At 47.5% G+C, this 12,751-nt stretch overlaps 1 protein-coding gene across 1 annotated transcript; it reads left to right on the top strand.

The window, feature by feature from the left end:
• Positions 1 to 8,001: 8,001 nt before the first annotated feature.
• LOC125541385 (probable leucine-rich repeat receptor-like protein kinase At1g35710) lies at positions 8,002 to 11,633 on the top strand. The gene is made up of 2 exons (XM_048704815.1): positions 8,002 to 11,088; positions 11,181 to 11,633. Exons 1-2 carry the CDS (start codon positions 8,304 to 8,306, stop codon positions 11,552 to 11,554), a joined length of 3,159 nt encoding a protein of 1,052 aa, XP_048560772.1. The 5' UTR covers positions 8,002 to 8,303; the 3' UTR covers positions 11,555 to 11,633.
• The last annotated feature ends 1,118 nt before the right edge of the window (positions 11,634 to 12,751 follow it).

Below are 12,751 nucleotides of genomic sequence, written 5' to 3'. Positions count from 1 at the left end.
CACACCTCAGCTATGATGCTCTAGCATCATTGATTTTAGTAGCCGCAGCTCACTAGCTAGCTCTTCTTAGTTAATTTGAGTCAGAGGATGGAAACTTGACCTTCAATGCTAAATGTGGATAACATATACTAGGATACAGAGGTTGGAAACTTCAATTTTAAGACTAATGAGATTCCTTGTAAATCCTCACTTTGGTTTTAAATTTTGCAATGCTCTACACATCTTTGATTAAGGAAACAATGTTCCAAGTGAATAGATTTTTAGTAGATTCATTTTGTTTTATTTGTTTTGCAGCACAGGGAATGTCTTTTGCATGGCAGAAAGAGTTGTGGTGGGCAAAGAGGTCATAATTAACAAATAATCAACTTAATTACTTATATACCTAGAGGTTGTATTTTTAATCAACTTAGTCTTTGCATGTGTGGTGGTTTCAACATGTGCTTTGTCGAAAATCCTTGGTTCATGGCAAATTCAATCAATATTGTGAGTTTATAATCTAGCGGATGTGGAGCCGATGGATTTTTTTCTCGGAGAGTGTATGTTTGTCTGAATTAGTGTTCGCGTCGCCTATGTCATGTAGAAAGCTTGCAAACTTGCATTGATACATCGTTTCCAAATTAGTGTTCGTGTCGCCCATGTCATGTAGAAAGCTTGCAAACTTGCATTGATACAAATGTGCAGATCATATCATATGCCATGCCTTTGACCTTGCGTTATTCAAATTTAGTGCAAACATTCTGTCGAATTGCTGCTCTAATATTTTGTGCATTTGAATTTAATATGCACTTTATCTTCAAGGTTTTCCCATTATGGTTCTGTTTTGTCACAGATAAGTGTCAATTTCTTTAGTATGTACAACTGAAACATGATCTTCCCACATTTGTTCATCCATGTCTACATGTGCATTGTGATGTGTGCAGTTAAAAAATGTCCATGCTGATGCCCGATGAGTTCCGATCATTTATCTGCAATACTGAATAAATATCTCAATGCTTTTCTCTAAGAAATAGATACACTTTTGTACTGGCCTCGGCCCATTTAATGATCAAGAATATTATCAACTACTCTGTCAATAACTGGTAAATAATCTCTCTTTTACTGGTCAAAGAAAGTTATATAATTGTCTGTAGATTAGCTAGATAGGAGTCTATTGGATCGACAGCTAGCAAGTTACAAAAAAAATTCTCTTTTTGTGCTCAGATGTTGAATAGTCGCCGAGTTGTTATGTTTTGGGCTCTATTCAAAACATGTATTCTTCTGTAATTTTTTTGGCCCATAATAATCAGACTCGATTCCGAATAGCAAGTGCGCCTGATCACTGTTCGTCCACCTCCAGTGGTTTTTGCTTGTTTTACCTTAGCCTTCATAGTCCCTCAAGGAATTTATCACTGAACTCCGACAATGGCATTCTCTCACTTTTGTGAGCGACGCTTGATTTTCTCTTAGTAATAGTTCTTTACTGAATTTTGTTGGTACATAAATGGTTCTTTACTGAAGATACTTGTATGTGTCCATGTGTATGGAGAATGGTGATGAAACCCGCGCCCACCTCCATGCCCCACCGTCATGCTGCTGCAGGTTCACCTCTCTCTCTCTCTCTCTCTCTCTCTCTCTCTCTCTCTCATGGTCTTGCCTCTCCTTGCAGGTCGACGCCGTCGTGCAGCCACGGACGTGATCTCCGACCATCCCTCCTCATAGCTTGCAGTCCAGGTCGATGGCAAATTCGAGTTCCAGGAGGCCTTTTTGTGCTGCAGCTGCAGGTTTGTGTTCTTGGGAAAAAATATTTATTTGTTTCTTATATTGGTGATGCGGGTGAGTTGATTTCTGCCTGATTTCTGCCTTTTCATCTTGATCTGTTTAGCATTGGAGCCCTTGAAGCATTTGAATGGAGCACATATAGGCATGCTCCGGTTCATCTTAGGTAAGTGTGAATCTGCAGAGCACGGCGGAGAAGAGCCAAGCCGTGGTGAGTCGATTACATCTTGCGGCTATGCCCGTGATGCAGTGGCTGGTACGCTCCCATGGTGGCGACGCAAATGCACTTGATCAATTCTCTGGAGCGACGCTGACGACGAGTTATGGACCATGACGCCGCCTCCCAGTCTCGCCCTCTGCTACGTCCACCAGTACACAGGGAGGTGGGTACTGCTATGTACTGAAACTGGGACTGCAAGTTTCAGTTCTCAAATATTGTGTCATCACTGTTTGCAAGTTCCAGTTTATGATCGTCAAATTGTTTTATGTCTGCAGTGTTTCAAGCGACAGCAGAGCGAGTACCGGGAGAGGAGATGAACCTGGGCGAGCAAAATTGAGAACTATGGCAGCGGCGAGTACTCCAATGGGCGAGCAAAATTGAGAACTGTGGCAGCGCCTGTACACCAACTCGCCTCCACCTTGGCGGGGGCGAGGAAGAGCCCAGCACCAGCAGGCGAGGAGATCCTGAGATTAGGAGAGAAGGAGATCATGGGCGTGGGAGAGGAGCAGATACTGGGCGTGGACATCTTGGTGCTGGGGATTTTTTTTTCTCTTGAACCTAAAAATCAATCGTCTCTTGAGTAGATGTGTGCTAAACTTGCCTTCCTATTAACACAACATGTGTTTGATCTTTATTCTCTTGGACAAGTCGTTTGGACCGGCACCCTCGCGCCATGGCACGATCCCGATCTAGTATGTATTACTCCACCGCCTACTAAGCTAAGAGCATCTCCAGCCGTTGGCCCCCCCTCATGACGCATAAAAATCGCCCCCTGAGGGTGAGTCGGCGATACAATCGGCGCTGGGTGCGGTTGGGCGTCCAGCCGTCGCCCCCAGGTCGCCCGCGCCGATATTCGCCGACTTTTCGGCCCACTTTCGGCGAATAAAAGGCCCATATGGGCAAGAATAGGCCCATATTCGGTGTGGTTCGCCGTGGCACGGCGTTGAATTATCAACATAAATATTTTTTATCACATAGTTCACCACAAAAAATCAAATAGTTCAACAAAATAGTGCAACAACAAATAGTTTAATACAAATTATATAGTTCAACAAATAAAAACTCATATTTCATCACACGTCGCGCTCGGCGTCGCCCTTGAGCCTCCATAGGTGCTTCACCAGATCCTGCTGCAGCTGATGATGCACCTGTGGGTCTCAGATCTCCTGACGCATACTGAGGTAGGCAGTCCAGGTTGCCGGTAGCTGGTGATCAACTTCGGCTAGAGGACCCTGCCTGTAGTATGGTTCGGTGTCAAACACTGGGTCTTCTAGCTCGCTCTCGATGATCTTGTTGTGCAAGATGACACAGCAAGTCATGATCTCCCACATTTGATCTTTCGACCAGGTCTGAGCAAGGTACCGGACAACAGAAAATCGAGATTGAAGCACACCAAATGCCCGCTCGACGTCTTTCCGGCAAGCCTCCTGCATCTTGGCAAAGTGGGACTTCTTGCCTCCTGGCACAGCGTTTGAGATAGTCTTCACAAATGTAGACCATCTCGAATAGATGCCATCAGCTAGGTAGTACCCCTTGTTGTAGTGCCGCCCATTGACCTCGAAGTTCACCGGAGGAGAATACCTTCAACAAGCTTGGCAAAGACAGGGGAACACTGCAGCACGTTGATGTCATTGTGAGTTACTGGCATACCAAAAAAGGAGTGCCAAATCCAGAGGTCCTGTGTGGCCACCGCCTCAAGTACCACACTGCAACCGCCTTTGGCGCCTTTGTACATCCCCTGCCAAGCAAATGGACAGTTCTTCCATTTCCAATGCATGCAGTCGATGCTTCCAAGCATCCCAGGAAATCCTCTTGCTGCATTCTGTGCTAGGATCCGAGCAGTGTCTTCCGCATTGGGTGTTCTCAAGTATTATGGTCCAAACACTGCCACCACTGCCCGACAGAACTTGTAGAAACACTCTATGCTGGTGGACTCGGCCATGCGCCCATAGTCGTCGAGTGAATCATCGGGAGCTCCGTATGCAAGCATCCTCATCGCTGTCGTGCACTTCTGGATCGAGGTGAATCCAAGTTTGCCGGTGCAATCCATCTTGCACTTGAAGTAGCTATCGAACTCCCGGATGGAATTCACAATCCTGAGGAAGAGCTTTCGGCTCATCCGATAACGGCGCCGAAATGTTTTGTCACCGTGAAGTGGAGCATCGGCGAAGTAGTCGGAGTAGAGCATGCAGTAGCCTTCGAGACGATGTCGGTTCTTTGCTTTCACCCGCCCAAGCGCCGAGCCACCTCGCCGCGGCTTTTCAGAGCTCACCAGCAGCTGGGCGAGGGCGGCGAGCACCAAGAGATGCTCTTCTTCCTGGACGTCGGCCTCGGCTTCCTCCTCCAGCAGCGCGGCGAGCGCTTCCTCGTCATCCGAGTCCATTGCCGAGGCAGGCAAATCGCCGAACACCTTGCGCCCGATGGGCGTGTACCCGCCGCTAAACTGCCCCTCCCCGGCCGGAAATGCCCAGCTACTGGTGGAGGGGCTGCCTCGGCGAACCTCTGCTATTTTTCTGGCGGGTGTTGGCTATCTAGTGGTGAAGGGCAGCGGGCGGCATCGGGATACAGCTAGTGGCAGCCGAGGGGGTGTGGGGGGGTGGGAGGCGAGTCGGGGAAGAAAAACTTGACTTTTCACCTGACGGTGCGGGCCAGGCGCGCATTTCCCTTGCGCCGGAGCCCCCGATCGCCCCCAGTGCGCCGGGTTCGGCCTGCGACCGCCGGGGCCAAAAACGGGCTGAACCGGCGCTTTTCAGCGTCCTGGGGGCGCGACTGGGCGTTTTTTTGGCGGCGACGCTGAAAAAGCGGCCTGGGGGCCTGTTGGGGGCGCGGCTGGAGATGCTCTAACTAAATATGACGAAGGATAACCGCTTGGAGATGACGGAGACCTCCAACAAGAAACGAGGACGGAGGAGACGGTCAAGACAGAGCAGGGACTCCAAGACAGTGCCTTCTAGAAGGGGACGCCCACGGATAGCCGCCACCGTCCGATCCGTAGATCAAGTTTTCACCCGGAGTCACATGCGAGGGGCAGGAGCACCGCCACGGCGCCTTCATGAGGGATACGACCACCACGGCCGCCGCCGCCGTCGGCCAGTACAGGACTGGGCAAGTGATGAACTCCGGTGCTCGCAGCCATCCGACATACCCTCGCTCTGCCAACCAGCCGCAACCAAGACTCCCCCCCCCACGAGGCCATGGTTGCCCGCCTACACCAGAGACGTAGGTTCCGTCCACGAACGCCACGCCTCCCGCCGCCAGGGCCGCCGCCCAACATCCAACCACCCCCAAGATCATCCAAAAGGGTCAACTTTGGACCAAGTGGACACACCAGACCGACGAGCCGCAGAATGTATCCCGCCTTGAAGATCGCCGGCGCTACAGCCACCCGCACGCGGCCGGGAAAGGGTGAGGTGGGGGAGCGGACGCATCCGGACCGGCACACCCCTGTGCCAGTGACGGGGGCCCGAGCACGTCGGCGCCGCCCATCCCTCCATCCCAATCCTCCCCGGACACACCCCTGTGCCGCCCCGCCTCGGCGACCAGCGCAGATCCGCGCAAGGCCACCAACACAGCCCCAGCCACCGGCAAGGAGTGCCTACCAGGACCGCCGCCCACCCCCGAGGAAGCTCACCGGGGAGTCCGACCGCGCTGCCGTCGTCGTCCAGCCGGCGGGACGCCTGGAAACCGAGCAGTCCGCCCACCTGCCACCGCTGCTGCGCCTCCGCCCTACCAGCCATGGCCACGGCAGAGGCGGACGCCCGCAGCTCACGCCGCTCCCGGCCCACGCCGCTCCCGGCCCATGCCGCCTGGGCCCAGATCTGGCCGCACGCCGACAGGGTCAGCGCCGCCGGAGCCCACCGCGCCCCACGACGCCTCAGCCCCTTCACGCCTCCACCCACAGCCCGCGTCTCCGCCGCCTGCTGCTGCTGCCGTGCCGCCGTGCCCCGAGGAAAGCACCGCGCCGCTGCCAAATCTTGGATCCCGCGACCGTCGACTCGTGCGGGGAAAGGAGGAACACCCCGCCGCCGCCCGCGCCGGCAGGGCTTAGCCCACCAGCACGTCGGGGCGGCGGCGAGGGGAGGGAGGCATGAGGAGGACGGCCGTGGGCCGGAGCTGGTTTCCCCCCGGCGCTCGCGGGAGAGTCGCGGGAGGGGAGACAAGGCTGGAATCTTACAATATGATTACTCCACACTTCAGAGAATAGCTTAAGACATAACTGAAGCAGTTACAAGTTACATGATCAAAATGAACAGATAATGCGTAAGTGTTTACTGCCGTTTCTGATATGTTGTACTCTACACCAAAGTACTGAAGCAGTAGTAATAATTTGCACACTTCTGATTACTACTCGTCAAGTAGAAAGGGCATACCTGGGAATACTGGCGTGTTGGATGTTACACTGCAACTAATCAACACGTACAGAAAGCACTAGTAGTAGAAATTTACTGAGCCAACTCACTTGAGCCTGGAACTTTTCTTCAGTCATTGTCGTCATGATGCTGCTTGGTTGTGCAGGCTTTGAATTCCACAAGCTGCAGCAACTGCCTCATTTTTCCTCAGACACATGACTTTCCGGCAAGACCTGGGGTCCAGGATTTGTATTGACCAAAATTCAACACGGAAACCTTTATTTTCCCAACAAGACTTGGGAATTTTTCCCCACATGTAATCGCTGCATTGCGGCACCAACAATGAGTTATTAATCTTTTGTAGCAGTTAAAAAGCGAATAAGGGAAACATTAGTACTATAGAAAATGACTTGAGACAAGCTGCTTCCATTTATTTTTGGAATTGCAGTTACATGTTGCATGATGAAATTAACAAGAAATACTATCAAACCAATCACAGGATATACCATCAAATAAAAAAATTATCAATGTTTAACTCAGTGCATAAGTTGTAGACGGAGGATAACTGGGAAAGATATGACGACTAGGTGTATGCCTTGGGCACCCAAGATCCCTGTCTTCAATTGCTTTCTAGGAATAATTGCTGTGTCATTTTTCCACAGTCGTGAGCAAAGAAAAAAGAGGAAGAGATGGCGACACTGAAGAAGAGATGGGAAAGAAAAAGGGGCAGAGATGGCCACAGACTCAATTGTCGTGTGTTGACTGACTGAGGGCCATCAACTCTTAGTACCTTTTTTCTTTTGCGAGAACTCTTCTTAGTACTCCTGGTGGCTTACTTAATTTTATTAAAGCATTTATTGGCATATACCAACCTTAATTTTCTTCACGCCATGCCTAATACTGTACAAACTTAACAGGGGATGGCATGAGATCATATGGTACGAAAAAGAACCAGGTGACAGAAAACAGGAGAGCTAGCAACACCCCATAATAATTACTTTATCGCAAAAGTAGATAAAAATTCACCTCAAAGCTAGTGCAACCACGGACATGCGAAGAACATGCATGATATACTACCGTATTTGAACAGCTCCCTCATTTTTCCTCAGAGACATGACTTCCAACAAGACTTCTGGTCCAGTAGTTGTATCAGCCAAATCTGAACATAGAAACCTTTATTTTTTTACCATCGATGTAGATCCCAAAGCGGAATTTTTCCCACAATTGATCTCATATGTAGCATCTGAAAAAGGACAAGGAGAACATTAGTACGGTTGACGATAGCTTAAAATAAGCTGCTTCAATTACTATATGGAATTTCCATAACTGAAGCAATTATAAGTTACATGACCAAATGAACAAGAAATACTAAGAAACCAATCACAGGAGATACCATCAAATAAATACTCAACCCAATGATAACTGGGAAAGATATGATCAGTAGGCGTACTGTCCCTGCCTTCAATTGCTTTCTAGGAGTAATTACTGTGTCATTTTTTCCACCGGCATGATAGGAAATGATAGGAAAGAAATAAAGGAAGAGATGGCGACACCCAAGAATAGTCATCCTCTTTTTTTGCAGGGGAAAAGAATAGTCATCCAGCGGAAGTTTCCAATCAACTGTTGAGTGTTGGCTGACTGAGAACCTCTAACAATGGACAACCTGCTAGTTAAATATCGATAGTTGCAGCATGCACAAAATCACATCCCCCAACCAACATACAACATGCGAACACTACACAGAAAAATGACATCTTCCTCAGCACCATTGTTGTACCTCTACCTACTGCTGGTGCCGTGCCTTCTTCTCTTGGAAGAAGCACATGCGTCACACCATGGAGGGATCTCGCTGAGGTCTCAACATATGGCCCTCCTTCACTGGAAAGCTACAATCGCAAGCCCACCGCTGCAGATGAGCTCTTGGCAGGAAAACACCGGCCCATGCAACTGGACGGGCATCATGTGCACGCTTGTTCGCCATGGCCGCCGCAATGCCCTGGATGGTGACTAACATCTCCCTGCCGGATGCTGGCATCCGTGGCCAGCTTGGTGAGCTCAACTTCTCAGCTCTTCCATTCCTCGCATCTATTGATCTTCAAAACAACAGTATCCATGGTGCACTGCCCGCTAGTATCTGCTCCCTGTCAGCACTTTCGATACTTGACCTTACCTACAATCAGCTCACAGGAAAAATTCCCTATGAGATTGGTAACCTGCAAAGTCTCAGCTATCTTGGTCTCTCATTTAACAGACTCACAGGACATATCCCTGTGTCTCTGGGTAACCTAACAATGTTAACTGAAGTTGTCATTCACCAAACCATGGTATCAGGTAGCATTCCTGAGGAGATTGGAAGACTTCTCAACCTACAAATTCTACAGCTAAGCAATAGCACCATAAGCGGCATGATACCAAAAACCATTGGAAATATGACCCAACTGAATGTTTTGGACCTGTATAGTAATCAACTTTCAGGGCCTATACCCCAAGAACTAGGCACCCTAGTCCATCTACAAAGTCTTGATCTTAGTTCAAATGATTTTTCAGGTCCAATTCCAATCTCCATAAGCAATCTCACTAAGATGAACCAACTTTTTCTCTATGAAAATCAAATCACAGGTCTAATACCACCAGAACTAGGCAACCTCGCCATGCTAAGCCAACTTGCTCTCTGCACAAATCAAATAACGGGTTCAATACCCCCAGAACTAGGCAACCTCACTATGCTCAATGAACTTTATCTCTATGAAAATCAAATCATAGGTCAAATACCTTCAGAATTAGGCTTCTTGCAGAATCTCCAAGATTTAGACTTCTCCAATAACCTAATATATGGCTCTATTCCTGGTAGCTTAGGAAATATTACCAAGCTAGTAGTACTACACCTCTTTACAAATAAGATAACCGGTTCCATTCCCCAGGAAATTGGCAACCTGATAAACCTCAAATATTTAGCCTTGTTTCAAAACCAAATTTCGGGATCAATACCAAAAACTTTTGGCAAGTTGCAAAGCATCCAAAACATGTTAATGTTTAGCAACAAATTATCAGGTTCTCTTCCTCAAGAATTTGGAAATCTCGTAAGCCTTGTTCACCTTGAGGTGGCAAACAACTCACTTTCAGGACATTTACCTGCAAATATATGTTCAACTGGAGGACTAAAATCTCTCGCTATCGCTTCTAATATGTTCAATGGCCCAATTCCAAGGAGTTTAAAGACATGTACAAGTTTGGTTAAAATTGACCTTCAGTCGAACAAACTAACAGGAGATATATCTCATCATTTTGGTGTGTATCCACAACTCATATGGATGGGCTTGTCAACGAATAGACTCTCTGGGCAGATCTCATCAAGTCTATGTGCATGTACCCAACTAACGATACTACATCTAGGAAATAATATGATCACAGGTTCCATACCTCCAATCCTTTCTAAATTGTCCAACCTAGTAGCACTAACACTCAATTCTAATCATCTCAGCGGCGAGATTCCTCCAGAAATCTGTACTTTAGCAAATCTATATAGCCTCAACTTATCATCGAACCAGTTATTTGGATCCATACCTACACAGATAGAAAAGCTAAGCAATATAGGATACCTTGATATATCTGGGAACAGACTAAGTGGATCAATACCTGAGGAACTAGGGGCATGCAAGAAACTACAGTCCTTGAAGATCGGCAACAACCAATTCAACCGGAGTTTGCCTGGTGCGGTTGGAAATTTAGCAGGCCTGCAAATCATGTTAGATGTGAGCAACAATAACCTCAGTGGTGTTTTGCCGCAGCAACTTGGGAAGTTGGAGATGCTGGAATCTCTCAATTTATCACATAATCAGTTCAGTGGAAGCATTCCATCCTCCATTGCAAACATGTTGAGCCTTTCAACACTTGATGTGTCCTACAATGACTTGGAAGGACCAGTCCCAACAGCACGGCTACTCCAAAATGCTTCAGCAAGTTGGTTTCTTCCCAATAAAGGTCTCTGTGGTAACCTCTTTGGGTTGCCACCTTGTTATTCAACCCAAGTAGCTGCTCACCAAAAAGGGAAGATACTTGGTTTGCTTTTGTCCATTGCTCTTGTGATGGGTTTCGGCATTGTTGCTGCAATTGTTGTCATAATAATACTTACTCGTAAGAAGAGAAATCCACAAGAAAGTGTTACCGCTGAAGCAAGGGACCTATTCTCTGTTTGGAATTTCGACGGAAGATTAGCATTTGATGATATTGTAAGGGCAACAGAAGACTTTGATGATAAGTACATCATTGGAACAGGGGGGTACGGCAAAGTCTACAAGGCACAACTCCAAGACGGGCAGCTGGTTGCTGTGAAGAAGCTTCATCAGACCGAAGAAGAGTTGGATGATGAAAGAAGATTTCGTAGTGAAATGGAAATCTTAACACAGATCCGACAACGAAGCATTGTCAGAATGTATGGATTCTGCTCCCATCCAGTGTATAAATTTCTCGTCTATGACTACATTCAACAGGGAAGCCTCCACAGAATATTGGAAAATCAAGAGCTAGCAAAGGAATTAGATTGGAACAAGAGAATTGCTCTTGCAACAGATGTGGCTCAAGCAATATCTTATTTGCACCACGAATGCAGTCCACCTATAATCCATCGAGATATCACAAGCAACAACATTTTACTTGATACATCCTTTAAGGCTTTTGTCTCGGATTTCGGCACGGCAAGGATTCTTAAGCCCGATTCATCAAACTGGAGTGCACTAGCAGGAACGTATGGCTACATCGCTCCTGGTATGTACTAGCATAACCTTCCTTCTCACGTCAGAAGCATTCGTCTCTATCCATTTATTCCTAATTCTAATATTATTGACGCTTCTGTGCAGAACTATCATACACATCTGTTGCGACAGAGAAATGTGATGTTTATAGCTTTGGGGTGGTTGTGTTAGAGCTAGTGATGGGCAAGCATCCAAGGGATTTATTAGATGGTAGTCTTTCTAACGGCGAACAGTCAATGATGGTGAAAGATATTCTGGACCAACGGCCGACAACACCAATAACAACAGAAGAGAATAACTTAGCTCTGCTCATCAAGTTGGCCTTATCTTGTTTGGAATCTTCTCCCCAAGCAAGGCCAACCATGCAGGAGGTATACCAAACACTCATCCAGCGACCATCTTCTAGTTCTTGTTCTGTGCCTTTCAGCGCGCTTATATTACAGCAAGGGATGCATGCTGATATAAGGTCTGAATCCTAGTGAGAAACCAGGGTCTGTCAAAGCAGAGGCCGATTCAGATTTCCGATTTTTTATTCAAGTCACTCATACACCACCTATATATATACACTAGTAGAAAACAGGGCTATGGTCCAGGCCGGCTCAGCCCATTAGTCCCGGTTCAGTGTAGAACCGGGACTAATGTGGGCATTGGTCCCGGTTCGTGAGCCCAGGGGGCCGGCCGGGCCACGTGGGCCATTGGTCCCGGTTCGTCTGGACCTTTTGGTCCCGGTTGGTGGGACGAACCGGGACCAATGGGCCTCGCTCCTGGCCCACCACCATTGGTCCCGGTTGGTGGCCTGAACCGGGACCAAAGGCTCCCCTTTAGTCCCGGTTCTTGCCACAAACCGGGACCAATGAGGTGCCTATATATACCCTCGCCCGCGAGCAGAGCACTCCAGTGCTCTGTTTTTCTCTGGCCGGCGAGGGGAGGGGTTTGTGGTGCTCTAGCTCACCTCCTATGCACATGAGGTGTTCGATGGAATGCCCGAGCCACACTACTTAAACTTTCTCCTCTCGAAGCTCGACCTCCAAGCTCCATTTTCCTCGAGATTTGTCTAGATTTAGCGGTCCGTCACGCCCCGTCCCCGTCTTCACCGCCGTCGATCACCCGCGCTGATCTCATCACCGACACCACCGTGGTGAGCCTCTTGTTCTTATCTTCTTTCTGAAAGGAAAAATATTCTTACTTGTCTGTTTAGATAGATACTTGTATCATTTTCTTACATTTATTATTGCATCTTATATAGTGCGATGGTTTTGGTATCCGCCCCCGTTGGCCCTCGTCCTGTCTATGATTCGGATTTGGTATGTATATTATCTTCATAACTATTGGTTCATTTATTGTTTATGAAAATTATGCCGACCAACATGACATAGATTTTATTTATCTAGGATGTATGTGAATCGGAAATGCCAACCGACCCTATTGTTGAGAGGTTAAATTTAGTTGAAGAAGAAAACAATTTGTTGAAGGAAAAAATAAAAAAAAATGAGAAGGAGAAGATGATATTGGAGTTGCATGTTGCGGATGTCGTCGATGATCACAAGATCAAGATGGATGCAACGCGCTTGAAGATTAGAAAGATTAGAAAATATGCCATTCATACCGAGGCTTGGTATCATTATGCCGTTGGATCAATTGTTACCTTGGTTGCGATTATGATCGCATTTGTTTTC

The sequence above is a fragment of the Triticum urartu genome, chromosome 1, assembly GCF_003073215.2.
Source record: "Triticum urartu cultivar G1812 chromosome 1, Tu2.1, whole genome shotgun sequence".
Classification (NCBI taxonomy): domain Eukaryota; kingdom Viridiplantae; phylum Streptophyta; class Magnoliopsida; order Poales; family Poaceae; genus Triticum; species Triticum urartu.
This window is presented reverse-complemented; position numbering and strand designations above follow the sequence as displayed.